Source organism: Dipteris shenzhenensis, chromosome 24, assembly GCF_047967505.1.
Source record: "Dipteris shenzhenensis isolate YYH24624 ecotype China chromosome 24, Dip_SZ_1.0, whole genome shotgun sequence".
NCBI lineage: Eukaryota > Viridiplantae > Streptophyta > Polypodiopsida > Gleicheniales > Dipteridaceae > Dipteris > Dipteris shenzhenensis.
Window position 1 is genome coordinate 4,422,883 of NC_141619.1, and position 15,616 is coordinate 4,438,498.

Consider the following 15,616-nt stretch of genomic DNA (forward strand, 5'->3'; position numbering starts at 1 on the left):
GCAATGTGTGCTTCACAAGCAACTACGAACCCGAAAATACCCAAATGACTGCAAATGTCTGCACAAATACCACCAAATCTGCAAATGTTGCAGAAGAACTGCAAGAATGCCTACCAAGGATCACTGGTAGATGAAGGAACTTGCACAATAAACCCTATACGGAATCCGTACACCTGCAGTACAACTGTACGGAATGGTTGATGCAGGTGTGCAGTACGGAAGTACGGCACAGACAGGTACGGCTGGATGGCGAGTATGTATGGATCTGCAGTACGGCAGAATGCGCAAATCGAGGTAGCAGGTACGGATCTGCATGTACAGATCTACATGTACGGATGTGTATGGTTGCTTGCATTGCTGTACGGAAGATTGTACCAGTACGGTATTGTACGACGAAATGCGTGTACGGACAAGCAGGTACCCGGGATGTACTGCGAAGTACAGGCATACGGCGCAGATCGAGTTGTGTATGGACGAAAGCTGACGCAGAGCCGTACGACGAGGTACGGAAGATGCAGGTGTGTCAGTACGGTTGTACGGACGATGAATCTGTACGCGGAATGCAGATCCGTACGGACGAGTTGATTGTACGACGCGAATGCGGGCCTATTGTACGGTTGCAGCGGACGGGAGTATACGGCCAGTTTAGTACGGATCTTGCGATGGAAGCTTGTGGGAGCTAGAGTCCGGGAGCAGGGAGCAGGTCCAAGAGCACGATCTGCTCTAATACCAAATGTGAGAATGGGAGAGAGAGAGCAAATAAGAGCAAGAAGCAGGAGAGAGTGAGAGCTGAAAGCTTAGTTGCAAAATAGATGAGATAAGAGAGATACAACTGAAGGAGTGAGATAAGGTTTTGTCCTAGTGACAAAACCTTAGTAGTCACTAACCATAGTTAGTGGACTAACTGCGGTTAGGGAAAAAAACCTCTTAAAGAGGGAAAAGTGCCCCTAACTAGCTTATTAAATTACATTGGTCACTGTTGAATTATATCTATAATTCTAACAGGCTCAAGAGAGCCAATATAACACAATCCTAGGGCAAAGTGCCATAACTGGACTAAGTATTCTAACTATCCTATTGGTACATATACTAACTGTACCAATTGACCTTACTAACTATAACTAAGTCTACAAGGCACATACCAAGGAATAAGGATAGCCCATAAGATGCCCTACAAACCCCCCTCCATGGTATGGGCTGAAGTATCTTGGACATGGCTCATAATATTTGAATATCTAATGTCATGGTTGAACATGTTCATCTTGTAGGGATATAGCAACCTATGACTATACATAGTACAAAAGATCAAGTCATGGTAATTTTGTTTGCAAGTCACGCTTATGTTAGCCATAAAGTAAAGAGCTTTTGAAGGTCTCAAAATAAAGGACATTTTTTGAATTGTTGTGAAGGGAATTGAAAGTATTTCTATTTTGCTCAGAGCACATTGTGTATAAAGGTATTTAAGGTCTCGTATGGCATAAGTAAATCAAACAGCCAACCACCTGCTAATAGAGAGTCACATCACATGCACTGCTGCCATCCTCAGAAGAGAAGAGAAAACCAGGATCTAAGGGTGTGCATACTGGCTTGCAATCCTCAAACTAAAAACGCTGCAAAAGCTGTCCAATATACTTGGATTGTGACTTCTCAGTTAGCTTGCGGGCAAACGCAAACCATCACTCATCACCCCCTCCTTACTCTGAACTGGGTTGTCAATACTATCAAATCAAAGTAAAAGACAATACATTCATTTTTGGGGGTCAACCTAGGGCAGAGTACCTCTTATTGACTCCAAATACATTCATGTTTAGAGAGACAACCCAAGGTTGAGAACCTTTATTTGACTCAACACAAACACACACAGCATAGGGGCCTAGAAAGCCCAACCTTGGTCGTATGGGTCCTTGTCCTCAAGAGAGAAACCGTGAACCTCTGCTGTAGCTGCATGTATCTCCTTTGGGGGCTCTTCAGGTTTAGATTGTTCTTCAGCAAGGAGATTGGCATGGTGCTTCTCTTGTTCCCATTTCCTCTTCTTGAAGCAGTGGGCTTCAATGTGTCCTTTCCTCTTGCAAAACCTGCAAATAATGTTCCTGTTGGTCTTCCATTTGCTCATGGAAGCAAATGCTTGATCACCAGGAGAGGCCAGAGAGGCTTCCTTATTGCGATGGTCCTTCTCAATGAGGAGTGCCACCATATCATCAAACGTAGTAGTGGCAAGGTGAAGGGTTTCAAGAGTTTGTTGAAAGCGAGAGTTTCCATGCATACTCTTTATAAGGACAGCCATCTTATCTTCATCATTTAGCGCGCTTTTCAAACTTGAGAGTCGTTGAACAAGAGACTGAAACCGTGCTAGATGATCACTCAACTCATCACTCTCTTCCATTTTCAAATCATAAAACTTGAGCTTCAAAAAGATTGTCCTTATCTAACATAATTATTCATGCTATCAAATAATACTACTCTTAGTGGTAGTGAATTCATGCCACAGTAGCATGTCAAGTCAGAGTGGTCACCTAATTGAACCACTAAATAATCTTGGAATAGCATCCTTTATTATTATGGCTTCTCTTGTTTTTGACTTGGATATTAATTTCCACCTAGATGCTATCCTTTAGATCATTTCATCAGGTCCACTTAGTCTCATAAAGCTTTCAAAGTGGCTAAAAGGACTTTTCATGCCCACTTATAGGCTACACTTTTAGATCATTTCATGAGTTTCTTTTAGTCTTATAGACCCGTTGGTCTTTCAAATACTTTTTATAATCTTTTTTTGTTTCTTTTTGTGACTTTATATATTCTTAAGCCTTGGATTTGGGGTGATGATTTGTCCCACAAAGGTTTTATGGATAACTTCCCATGTTTTAATTTCTCCAGTAATGGTCTTTAGAGTTGGTGATTTTATTACCAAACAATCTCTCGAGACGATCCGAAATCTCCTTAGCTGCTGACTAGCCAAGCAAAGACCAATGAGTGCAATGGCCTTAGCATTCTACTGCTTCCAAATCCTTTGGTGTTACTAATCATGTAACTCAACCTTGTCATCGTCAAGAACTCAACCTTGTCATCGTCAAGAACATCCCAAACACCTTCACGCATAAGAAGCAATTGCATCTTGGTTTGTCAAGTGGGAAAAACTTCCCCTTTGAATTTCTCCACAAGCAAAGAGCTAGAGGATAATGAAGTCATGATGGCAAGGAGCTTGATGAAAGCAGACAGCAAACACGAGATGTAGAAGGGAAGCCAAAGAAATTCTCCAAAATGCAAAGCAATGGCCTAGAGCAGCCCCGGGATGAAGGAGTGGCAAGGAGCAGCCCCAAAAATGAGTATGAAGGAGGCGGCTCTACAACAACAACCCTAAAACAGCTTGCAAATGGAAATAGCTACTCCAAAATAGGTCGAGGAGGCCTCCAAATCACTCGGGATGGTGCAACCGACGTACGTATGAAAACCTCTGCTGCAACCCCGCCAACACATCACATCACCACTCTTTGGCTATGATGTCTCCAAAACCCCCCTTCAGAGCAAAGAGTGTGAGACCCAACATGCAAGAGTAGACTGATCCCCCTTCACTGCAACTATCCAACACCTCTCGTGTGATAGTGACTTCTTAGTCAGCTTGCGATGATTGGCAAGGGCAAACCATCACTCGTCACCCCCCCCCTTACTTTGAACTAGGTGGTCAATACCATCGAGCCAAAGTCAAAGACAATACATTCATTTTTGGGGAACAACCCAAGGCAGAGTATCTCTTGTTGACTCCAATTACATTCAGTTTAGAGGGACAACCCAAGGTTGAGAACCTTTATTGACTCAACACACACATACAAGCATAGGGGGCCTAGAAAGCCCAATCTTGGTCATAAGGGTCCTCGTCTTCAAGAGCGAGGCCGTGAACCTCTACTGTAGCTGCATGTATGTCCTCTGGGGGCTCTTCAGGTTCAGCTTGTTCTTTAGCAAGGAGATTGGCATGGTGCCTCTCTTGTTCCTGTTCCTTCTTCTTGAAGCAGTGAAACTTGCAAATAATGTTCTTGTTGGTCTTCCATTTGCTTGTGGAAGCAAATGCTTGATCACCAAGAGAGGCAAGAGAGGCTTCCTTATTGCGACGATCCTCCTCAATGAGTACTGCTACCGTATCATCAAACGTGGTAGTGGCAAGGCGAACGACTTTAAGAGTTTGCTCAAAGCGAGGTATTTAATGCATAGTCTTCATAAGGACAGCCATCTTATCTTCATCATTTGGCGCGCCTTCCAAACTTGAGAGTTGTTGAACAAGAGATTGAAACAGTGCTAGATGATCACTCAACGCATCACTCTCTGCCATTTTCAAATCATAAAACTTGAGCTTCATAAAGACTTTAGAGTTGGTGACTTTATTCCCAAACAATGGCTCGAGGCGATCCCAAATCTTCTTAGTTGTTGACTTGAAGTCCACATGATGAATGAGAGTGTTGGCCAAGCAAAGACCAATGAGGGCAATGGCTTTAACATTCTGCTGCTTCGAAATCTCCAAATCACCCGAGAATCTACAACTTACATGCGTAAATGAATCGCTCTGCTGCAGCGGCCTGGAAACCTTGAAAACGGGACCGAAGATGCTTTGACATAGCTCAAAATTTCACATGTGCAAGCCTGGTATGCTCCAAAATGCACACAGCCCTTGGAAAATGTTTAGAAATGCAGAGGATGGCCTCCATGCAGCGCTGGTAGGAATGGAACTGTTTGAAAACACCTCGAAACACCTCGAAAAGCTGGGAAAGGTGGCCAGAAGTGTTTTGCTAGAGGGCGGCGATGCAGTAGCAGCAAGATGGCACGAGGAGGTGCTTCAAATGTTGGAATTATCGCCATAATTCATGGCAGTGACCAAGGTGTGACCAATAAGTGGGTTAGGGGCACTTTTCCCTCATTAGAGGTTTTTCCCCCTAACCACATTTAGGACCCCTAACTACAGTTAGTAGCCAGGATAAGGTTTTGCCACTAAGACAAAACCTTAGTTTTGTGTCTTGTTTCTTCTCTTTCAATACACTTGTGTGGTTTGCTCTCTCCTGCTCTGCTCTCTTGCTCTCTTGCTCTCACCTCCATTTACTTCATTTGGTATCAGATCAGGCAACTCCTGGACCAGCACCCTTGCCCTGCCAGCCCGCCTTCAGCCTCGTATGTACCAATCCCAGCTCCCATTCATACGTTGTACGGTCGACCAGGCTGTTGTGCGTGTACACTCGCCACCTGTAGCTCGTTGTACAAGTATGTGCTTCTGTCCATACTTGGTCAGTACGTACAGTCCTACCCATCTGTACATTCTCCGTATGATCATGCTGCTAGCAGTCCATATTGCATTCCGTAGCATTGTGGGTTGTACATCTGCTCTTGGACCTTCTCGCCGTTCCGTACCTGCATCGTACTGCCTTACGATCCTAGCAATCCCTTTCCATACGATCCTAGCAATCCCTTTCCATATGATCCTTGCCTGTACGGCCATGTCCATCAGTTCTGTATTGCCTACGTGCCGCCAGTCGTACAAGCAGTTCGTACTGCTTGTCTTCTTACCCGCACAGCTTTGTACGTCCGACAGCTCAAGCTCATACCTACTCACTTATTGTATAGCTCCAGCTTGTGCAGTGAAGCCAGTCTCCTTGCACAGGTGACTTCTGCGTACAGGTGGATTTGGAGAGTTTGGGTGTGCCCACAGGTACTTTTGGGATTGTTTTGGGCTGCACATTCAGTTCAAATTATTGCTCAAGGAGTGTGCATTTTGAAGCCAAGTGTTGGCTGAAGGTGTATGCACACTGTGGATGCCTATTGAGCAAGAAAGTGCTATTGCATTCTGAGCCAATGTTTGGCTGTGATTCAAGCTTTTTTTGAAGGCAGATTGAGCATCAAAATTTGGGGCTTTTCTTGTATTTGCCCCAAATTTAGCCCAATTTCATACTACAAATTGGGGCTTTTGGTCTTGGACGCCAATTTTGTAAGATTTGGGGCTTTTGGACACTTTGCAGGCAAATCTGGCAGAATTTCAGTTGGATTTATGCTTTTGGGCTGTTGTGTTTTGAGCCTTTGATTGGCTGTATTTTGAGCAGTGGGTAGCTTGCATCTATATCCCGGAAGGGATTTGTGTTGTGCACCTCTAAATCTGTCACGTTTGTTGCATTTTGTTTTCTTTGGCAGTTATGGCTCAGAATAATCCCAATGAAGTGTTTGGCGTCCTCACACAAGAGGATAAGTTGGATGGTACCAATTACTCTTTATGGAGTTTTCTGGTATGTTACCTTTTAGTTGGCAAACATATGTGGGATTATGTCACTAGGGATGAGACCCGGCCAGAGAATGCGGTTGCACCTGCCACTCTTCCTCAACAAGGTGGAGGAAGGGGTAGAGGACAAGCTCAAGGTGCAAGACAAGTGCTAGGTGCAATGGCTGCTGCAGTTGTGCCTCCCACACAGGAACAAAAAAGGTGGGATTCATGTGATGCCCAAGCACTTTCAGTAATCTCTCTTTCTGTCAAAAGGTTTATTATTCCGCACATTCGGTGACGCAAGATCTCAAAGGCAGCTTGGGATATAGAGAGCAAAGGTTATCGTCTCTACAATCCTGCTACACGCAAGATTTTTGTCAGCAGAGATGTAATCTTTTCAGAAAATTCAGCACATACACAAGCTGAATTTAATGTGCCAGCCTCCCCCACATCAGATGGGATTACTATCCATTGCTTTGGGTTCCGCATCTGAAATCCCTGCTGAATATCAGCATTTACAGCATGCTCCTCCTATTCCACATGCCCCGATTCAGCCACCGGCTGATTTAGTTCCTCCATGGGCAGTGGAAGATGTTGTCAGGCAAGAGACTACAGAAATACAGCCAAAACTGTTCCGAATTGGCTGCTCCAAACTCTCATTGAGAGTAGGCTTGATGCTTCATTGCCTGGCAGAACTCGTAGTGTAGCAAGGCACGAAGGGGGGGCTCTTTTTGTTGAATCAGCTTATGCAGGTGCTCTTCTTGATGAGGAAGATCCTGATACTTTTGGAGAAGCCAAGACAGTGTGCATTGGATGCATGCCATGCAAGATGAGTTGCAGTCTATTGAGAAAAATCAGACTTGGAATCTTGTGGATTTTCCACCAGGAAAGAATGCCATAGGTACCAGATGGGTTTTCAAAGTACAAAGAAAGTTAGATGGGTCCATTGACAGGTACAAGGCACGGCTGGTTGCAAAAGGCTATGCTCAAAAGAAGGGCATCGATTATGACGAGACATTTGCTCCTACTTCCAGGATGACCACTATCAGATCAGTTATTGCTATGGCTGCACATTTTGATTGGAATTGTTCATCAGTTGGACATAAAAACAACCTTTCTCAATGGAGACTTGTCGGAAGAGGTTTATGTCAAGCAACCTCCTGGCTTCGAAATTTCGGGTAATGCACATAAAGTTTGCAAGCTGAATAAAGCTTCGTGCGGGCTGAAACAAGCCCCACGTGCATGGTACTCCAAGATTGATGCCTTTCTGACTAGCAAGGGGCTTCATAACAGTCCAAGTGAAAGTAACCTTTACATCAAGAAGGATGGGGGGGATATATTAGTCATCATTCTTTATGTAGATGGCATGTTGCTCACAGGATCACACGAAGAAAAATTTGCAGATTATAAAGCTGAATTGAAAGCTACATTTGACATGTTAGATTTGGGCGTACCTTTTTACTTGGGGATCTAGTTTATACAAGAGAGACGTGGCATTATTATGTCTCAATCCAAGTATGGGCAAAAGCTCTTGGATCGGTTCAACATGCAAGATTGCAAGCCTACAGCCACTCCCATGGAGCCAGGGCTGAAGCTTACTATGTATGATGCAGGTGAATCAGTAGATGCCACACTCTACAGCCAGGCTGTAGGATGCCTCATTAATTTGTGCAATACACGGCCCGATATTCAGTTTGCAATATCACAGGTGAGCAAATATATGCACAGCCCAAAGATGACACATTGGGAAGCTGTAAAATGCATCTTCCGTTATTTATAAGGCACAAAGTCTCACAACTTGATGTTTCCCAAGGAGGGTGACTTGCCGATGCATGCTTAGAGTGACTCAAATAGCGTTGGAAATTATGACACTAGGCAGTCCACAAGTGGTAATTGTTTCTTTTTGGGACATGCTTGCATTTCTTGGCTAAATAAGAAGCAATCTATTGTGGTTACTTCCTCATGTGAAGCTGAGTACAGGGCAGCTTTCATAGCAACAGTTATGTGTGTGGCTACGCCAATTATTTGCTGATCTTCATCTATCATTGGAGGGTCATTCTCCAATTCTCATTGATAGTCAGAGTGCTATAGCAATTGCAAAGAATCCTGTGTTTCATGCTTGCACGAAGCACATTGAGATTCATTATCATTATGTCAGAGAGAAGTTGCATGCAGGGGAGATCAGTATGATCTATGTCTCCACACATGACAATGTTGTAGACATCTTCACCAAAGCACTTCCACGTGAGAAGTTTGAGGCATTTCGTAGTGCCCTGAACTATCTCCTTTTGGTGATTGATCCTATCCTTGTACATCATCACATTGGCACTACAGGGGGGTGTTGGAATTATCGCCATAATTCATGGCAGTGACCAATGTATGACCAATAAGTGGGTTTTCTATTTTTTTTCAAAGAAGACCAATAATTGGATTAAAGTCACTTTCCCCTCATTAGAGGTTTTTCCCCTAACCACAGTTAGAACCCCTAACTACAGTTAGTAGTTAGGATAAGGTTTTGTCACTAAGACAAAACCTTAGTCTTGTATCTTGTTTCTTATCTCTTTCAATACACTTGTGTAGTTTGCTCTCTCCTGCTCTGCTCTCTTGCTCTCTTGCTCTCACCTCCATTTCCTTCACAAAACAGGTGCATACAACATGGAAAGGGAGGCGAAAGGAGCACAAAAGGAGACGGCTATGGAGAGGTAGGCTATGGTGGAGCTGAATGGGCACAAAGAAGGGGAAATGGCTGCAGGATAGATGTGAAAATGAGCAGGGCTGAGGCAAAAAAGAACAGCGCCAAGGCGGTTGCAGAAATAAAAGCTAGAACAGACCCACCTCAATGTCCTTAATGGTGAAGAAATAGTCAATATACAGTGGGGGGGTCTAACCTTGGCATGTTTGGCTCATCTAGGTTCTCGCATGAGTCTTTGGTGTGGCCTATCATGACATCAAAGCCAATGAAAAGTTCATGTTTGCATCCCTTGGGGCTGAAGTTATTCCAAAATGTTTTAGCTGCTATGCCTATGCTGTTTCTTTTTAACGATCTCAACCCTTTCTTTATTTGCAATTTCCCTCTCCTCTACTGACTCTGCAATTTTTACTTTCTTCTTCGCATCCTTGTAATCTTGGTCATACGATGGATTGCATAGAAGGACATGGTGCAGCATGTTAGTCCCCTCGTGAGAGAGGGCAGCATGTGTAAGTAGCCTCATGGAGGATCTTCTAGAAACTCTCCCAAGTATTTAATAGAAAAAATGTCTTTCTACTTGGAGCAATGATGCCTCAAATCTGTCCTTGTAAGCTGCGCCTTGTTTCAAGTCTAGATAGGTGCATGGGTTTTAGCTGCCACTTTAAGTGGTGGCTACTATGATAAGTGCAGATGAAGTTTTGGTCATTCAGAGCCATTTAGAGAGAGAAAGAAAGAAAGAAAGAACTATAGGTTTATAAGAGTCTTTGAAGACCAAAGGGTCTGTGAGATTGAAAAAACCGATACAATGAGCTGAATGGGTGGAGCCTCTAAGTGGGCATTTGCACCCAAGACAAGTACAACATAAACACAAAACTAGCTTAAAATGTCTTGGAAAGGATGGCATCACTATGGTGGTTCTGAGTACGTTTGTTGAGGAACCAAGTCCATGAGAGGCTCTATTGGTGCCCAGGGCTATGGCGGCATAAAACCGATGATAGAGCATTGACGTCGATCAATATGTGTCCGCTATCGTCTCCTAGCCGCGGCCCTACATGGAACAAGTGTCATTGTCACACATGCCGTGCCTTTGGTTTGGTGAACATGGAGGGAAGATATTCAAGCTTGATCTATGCATGGACACACTGATGGGTTTGTCGTATCTCTCGCTCCGCGCCATCGGCTATGCTGTGTCCTTGGGGCCTGTTGGTCCCGGCTATCCAATTGGAAAAACTTAGTGCTCACACTCTTGGTGGAATCTAGCTTAGCACTTTGATCTCGTCTATATGCTTTCAGTTGCTGGTCTCTGCAGCATGTGGCCTCATGGATGAAAGTATCCAGATGTCCCTGAGCCGGGTGAGACGAGGCTGGAGAGGGGTCCGAATCGATCCTTGAAGAGATAGTGGTGATGACCTTGGATCTCATAGTACAGATAGCATCTAAAAATGCTACATAGAGTTGCATGATCAGCCTAGAAGCCTGCTTGTCTATCAACTGACTAGGCATTTGTGCATAGGCTACACAACCAAACACCCTGAGGTAGTTTTTCGTTTTACCAGCCTCAAAGGGAGTCATAATTTTCAAGGCCTTGGTGGGGCATCTGTTCAAAATATGTGCTGCACACATTATTCCCTTCCAATCAAAATCCGTGTGGCAACCTCTGCCCTTGATCATCTTATAAGGGGCTGTAGACTGATGCATAGCCCGCCTTTCCTTCAAGAATTCTTTGAAGGCATCTGACATGTATTTACTGTTCCCCCCCTCTGTCTGCGTCTGGACTCATTCATAGCCGTATCAACAAGTTGCTTGAAGCACTGAAAGACATCATATTTTTCCTTTCCCATGAAAATCTGGAAAAATCATCTATGAAGAGAACAAAAATCAGATGTTGTCCCAAAGATGGTGTTATGACTTACTGTTGCTCGTTCCCTCCTGAAATTGTTCTTTGACTAAAGAATCGGCAGCTGAAGCTGCTTTTTGCGCTTGACTATGCTGCGTTTCGTTTTGAATCAGTTTTGCGCTCAGGGCCTGTGCCTGGCATTTGCTGCTCATCTCTTACAATAGTCCTCACGTTTACAGTGGCTTTGTGAGTCCTGTCTGCTTGTCCGATTGTTTCCGCTGGTGACAGTCATCAGAAGTGCCTCAAAAGCTGCTCAATAACACTGGCCTTACGCCAGCTGTCGTGCTAGAACCCCATCCATCACAGAAAAGTCATGTCAAATGGATGGAAGTGTTCCGTCCCAGTTGGGTGGATGGATGATCAGCGACAGCAGTGAGGAGCAGGCAAACAACAGCACTGGCAGCTGAGAAAGAGAGGTGGATGTAATCACCCTAGCGATTTCTCCCGCAAATGGAAATACTTCTGATGTCTGTTTTTTACGTCATAGTTACATCCACAACAAGAGCACAGAACTGCTATTTCTTCCCACATTGGCTACCTTGCTATCCATAGATGTGATCCAGTGATCTGAAAAAAGCACCAGTGTCATAAAATTCGCCAGTCAGTTTTCTTTTTACCTTTCGCTGCAGTAGAATATTTTTGCAATTGTTGTCTTTTATGAGTCCCAGTATGCAAAGCAATTTAAAATGCTCAGGATTTTTGCTTGCCTTCGTTAATGAGCTATGAATATGCATTACGTCCTTAAGAAGACGAGTGTTTACTTTCATTTGATTATTCAATGATGCATCAGGCAAACAGCATGTCTATATCACTCTCTCTATTCCTTGCTTTTCTAGACAGAGATAATCTGAGAAACTTACTGCACGTGAACCTGGTCCTGGCTCGTGATTGTTAGGTACTTGGATAATAAAATCCGCATAACCCGTGGTAACAGGGGGAGCACATTTGTACACATTCGTGACGATGAGTAAAAGGTACAAAATGCAGTCGTAAAATTGCTTCCAAGGTCGTGTATTTTTGTGATCTTTGCAATTATGTGGCTTAGTTTTTCGAGATCATGTTGCTTTATATGGAAGGCCACAAAATCTATAATAAACAGCTGATTATTCCATATAGAAATTAACTACTCCCATCGAAACTCGTGAAAGTATCAGATTAGTTGTGTCCAGAGGAGCTGTTAGATGAAGATAAAGAGCATCTTGCTTTGAAAGACCTACGCATGTGTTTTTGGAATTGATTTTGTATGTGGCCAAGGAGGACTAAGCAAAGGATGAGCAGTTTTATAATCATCTCCCATTGGGTCAGGTATGCAAAACTCTAGTTAGCAACGTTCAAGTACCAGCTAAGATTAAAAGAGAGGCCTTGGAATTGGGCATGCTCGAGGGTCAATAAAACGTATCCTCAATACACTGCTTTTACCAATGAGAGAGAAGATTACAGATTTCTGTGGTGTGTGTTCTCCCCCCCATACATAATTGAGAGAGCTGTGGCCAAAATGACTCATGGGACCATGCAAACTATTCAATACAACAATAGACAAGGGAAAATAGCTATGTCAAGTACAAGTACAAGATACAATAATATCTCAGATGATGCATCATTGTGACTTAGGTCTTGCTGAGACGAGGATTATGATGCATTATGAGTTGTTCATTGTGGTAAAAAATGGAGGCAGTGAAAGTGCCACGCGTTGTGGGGTGTGATAGTTCTTTTGAAGGAACTGTTGTAAGCTATTGCACCCTTGGTTGAATACACGTGAGGTGCTCCTAGGTCTCTTGAACATTTAGTTGACATACTATGCAATTGCATGCCTATATTGATTGCTCTCCCATAGCTTCTACCTCAATGCCTAATTGTTGTGCTCTGGTATTAAGCATAGGTAATGCTTGTGCATGTGGGCATGAGATTGCAAATGTGTGCTTGGATGGGCCCATGATTATCAGTGTAGATGGTCTAGTACTTTTGATGAATATATGTGTAGTCGTACTCATTGTTCTCAATTGACTATGAACTTTTGTGTAGTTACTCTAGCAAGTGTCGTTGAATCTGTGTCCGTTTCATTTCCTTGGGGGTGAGGTTACAAAGCCTCTCGACTCATGTTGTCTAAACCATTCTCAGATATCTAGAACCTATCAAGACTTGAGTGTGTGTGTGTGTGTGTGTGTGTGCGCGCGCGCGCGTGCGTGCGTGGGTGGGAGGGAGGGAGGGGGAGAGGGTCTATGGTACCAAAAATGTTGAAGGTGAGATGATAATTTTTTTGGGGACAAGTATGGTACCAAAAATGTTGAAGGTGAGATGATAATTTTTTTGGAACAAGTATAATACTAGAATTGTTAAGCACATTAAAAAACCTTTGATATTTTCTTGACAATAGTTGATGGAGGAGTAGGTATAAATTTATACCACAAGAATTTGTATGCTACATGGAGATTGCCACCATTCAGGCTGGCAACTTTACATATTTGACTTGCTATCCTCAAGACAAGCCATTGGAAATTATGGATGATAGGACAATGAAAGTATTTGGTGTGAAATTCACATTGTAAACCATGGCTACAACAAAAATTAGTACTCCGACATGATTGAGAAATGGATAAATTGACAATATACAATAGAGAGGTTGCACTTTGAGGCAATCTTGACACTTTGGAGATCAAACCCATGGATCCTAAAAGCTACCTCAAGTGCATCTCCCAAAATCCATAGAACCTATGGCACTAGTTGGTGATACATTCAATGACTTTGATGGTTGGATATAAAATCTTAGAAGTAGTTGCTAAAATATTACTTTTGCCAACCACTAAAAAAAGAGGATCCAGACATGAAAATGTTTATGAAAGATGTGGGATGCCATAGTGACTTGAAAGAGGCAATAATTAAAGTATAAGGAGTAATATTATAGGCATGAACAAAGAAAGTAAAAAGTCAAAATGCAATCAACAAAAAATAATCATGTCAGAATAGCACTCAAGTGTGTAGACTATGTAGCTTGTATACCATTTCACTTGTATTTAAGGCGTATCTTTTTTAGTTTCTTAGTGTCCTCTAGGTTTGTGAAAATTTTGATCACATAACCCACATTCTTAATTGATTCATAATCATCATGCTATCTTCCTCTCATTGAAGTAATTTTTTACATTAACTAGTCACATTTTTGCCATTGTGGCTTGGTGAGCCACGACATTCACCAAGTTGGTTGGAATTTAATTATCCATCTTCGTTGTAATTATATTCATGCTAGGACAATGGATCGTGTCAATCAACTTGTTGGGTGCCATCCATCTTACTGGCTAGAACTCAATTGTGCATCTTAATTGTAATGACATTTGAGGCCACCAATTCAAATTTTCATGCAATTCCAATGGGCCATCGTCCATAGCATTGGATATAATTTAATATTCCATATTGGTCATAACCATATTTAGAGCTTCTAATTCAATTCTTGTACGCCAATCCAATGGGCCTCTCCAATCACTTATTGGGTTTCATGCAATGAAATCAAATTTCTTCAAAAGCAACTTTGGATGTCTTTCCCTTAATTTTTTTACCATTAATACTTTGACTAAAACTCAAAAAGATGCACCGCTTCCAAGTGGGGGCCTTGTGGTGGTCTTCTAAGTGATGCACTGCACATGCAAATTTTAAATCAAATTCGTTGCGATATACTTTGAGTTATGTCTCCAACCTCTCTTGTTGAAACAAATAAATAGATTGGTTGAGATGCTTGAGTTGTACAACATTCTCCTACAGCCTTTTGAATAAAAGATAGTTGAGAGAGTGGGAAAAAATACAACATTTGCCTATACATTGATTGCAAGCCTTTGATTGGTTGTAAAACAAGTTCTGGTATGGTGAAATCAAGAAAATCTTTTAGATTATGAATTTACCATCTTGAACACTTACATTGCTTCAACTTTTTGCAATGAGATGAGACTTGATTCCTCATGATGTAGCTTGTAGCAGTTTGAGACTCGTGTCTGCACTAGAGAGACTGATTGCAATGAGGATGACAATAAATCCAAGCTCATGTTGATTTGTCTCACTTTATCCTCCCCTCTAACCTTTAATATGTCATGGATTACTAACACCCCTTCCCCTGATTGACATCCCTTCCCTTATTAACACCCTTGCCCCTTATTGACATTCCCAATGAAAATTTGAACTTTTGGTAGTGAAGCGGGATATACTTTGCATTGATGAGAGACAAACAATGAATTGTAGTAGTTTGTAGATCATTGTCTTTTTGGGAGAGAAAAGTTATAGCCAGTTAGATTCATGCCTCACATTCATGTCATTATCGTGTTGTGTTTAAATTAACTCAATATTCCATGTTATCCACCTCACAATTTAGTTTAACTTATTCATAATCCAACTGAATCTAAGAGTTGGGTAATTCAAACTAGCTTTATGGCCCACATCATCTACTGCACTTGCTTGACTTTAATTTTCCACCTTGACTTTACCATACTTGGAGGTGCTAGTTTAGCACTTGCATGTCAAACTTGGTGTCTATCATGAAGAATGAAGTGACTTTCACTCACATGCAAACCTCAATCTTTCTCTCGAGCTTTGTTCCTTCACTTTAGCTTCACTCTTTCCCACTTTCATGCAAATCTCAACCTTCGCCACATTATTCCCCTCTCTGGAGCTCACGTCCTATAAGCCTTGTACATAACCCTCTTGATCATAATCCTTACATTCTAACGCCTTTCAAATTTTGTCCTTCGTATCATGGATCCTTTCGCACATTCCTAGCTCCAAAACCCACCATCTATCTTCTCCATTAGTCTTGATCTCATTC

At 42.5% G+C, this 15,616-nt stretch overlaps 1 protein-coding gene across 2 annotated transcripts in view; it reads left to right on the forward strand.

Moving 5' to 3' along the window:
• Positions 1–12,260, forward strand: part of LOC147886103 (Plastid-lipid associated protein PAP / fibrillin family protein) — a 106,763-nt gene extending 94,503 nt beyond the window's left edge. For both annotated transcript variants that reach the window (XM_087395466.1, XM_087395468.1), the window contains exon 11: positions 11,711–12,260. In XM_087395466.1, coding sequence (XP_087251592.1) covers positions 11,711–11,786 — 76 coding nt within the window. In that variant the 3' untranslated portion in view covers positions 11,787–12,260. The remainder of the gene's footprint in view (positions 1–11,710) is intronic.
• The last annotated feature ends 3,356 nt before the right edge of the window (positions 12,261–15,616 follow it).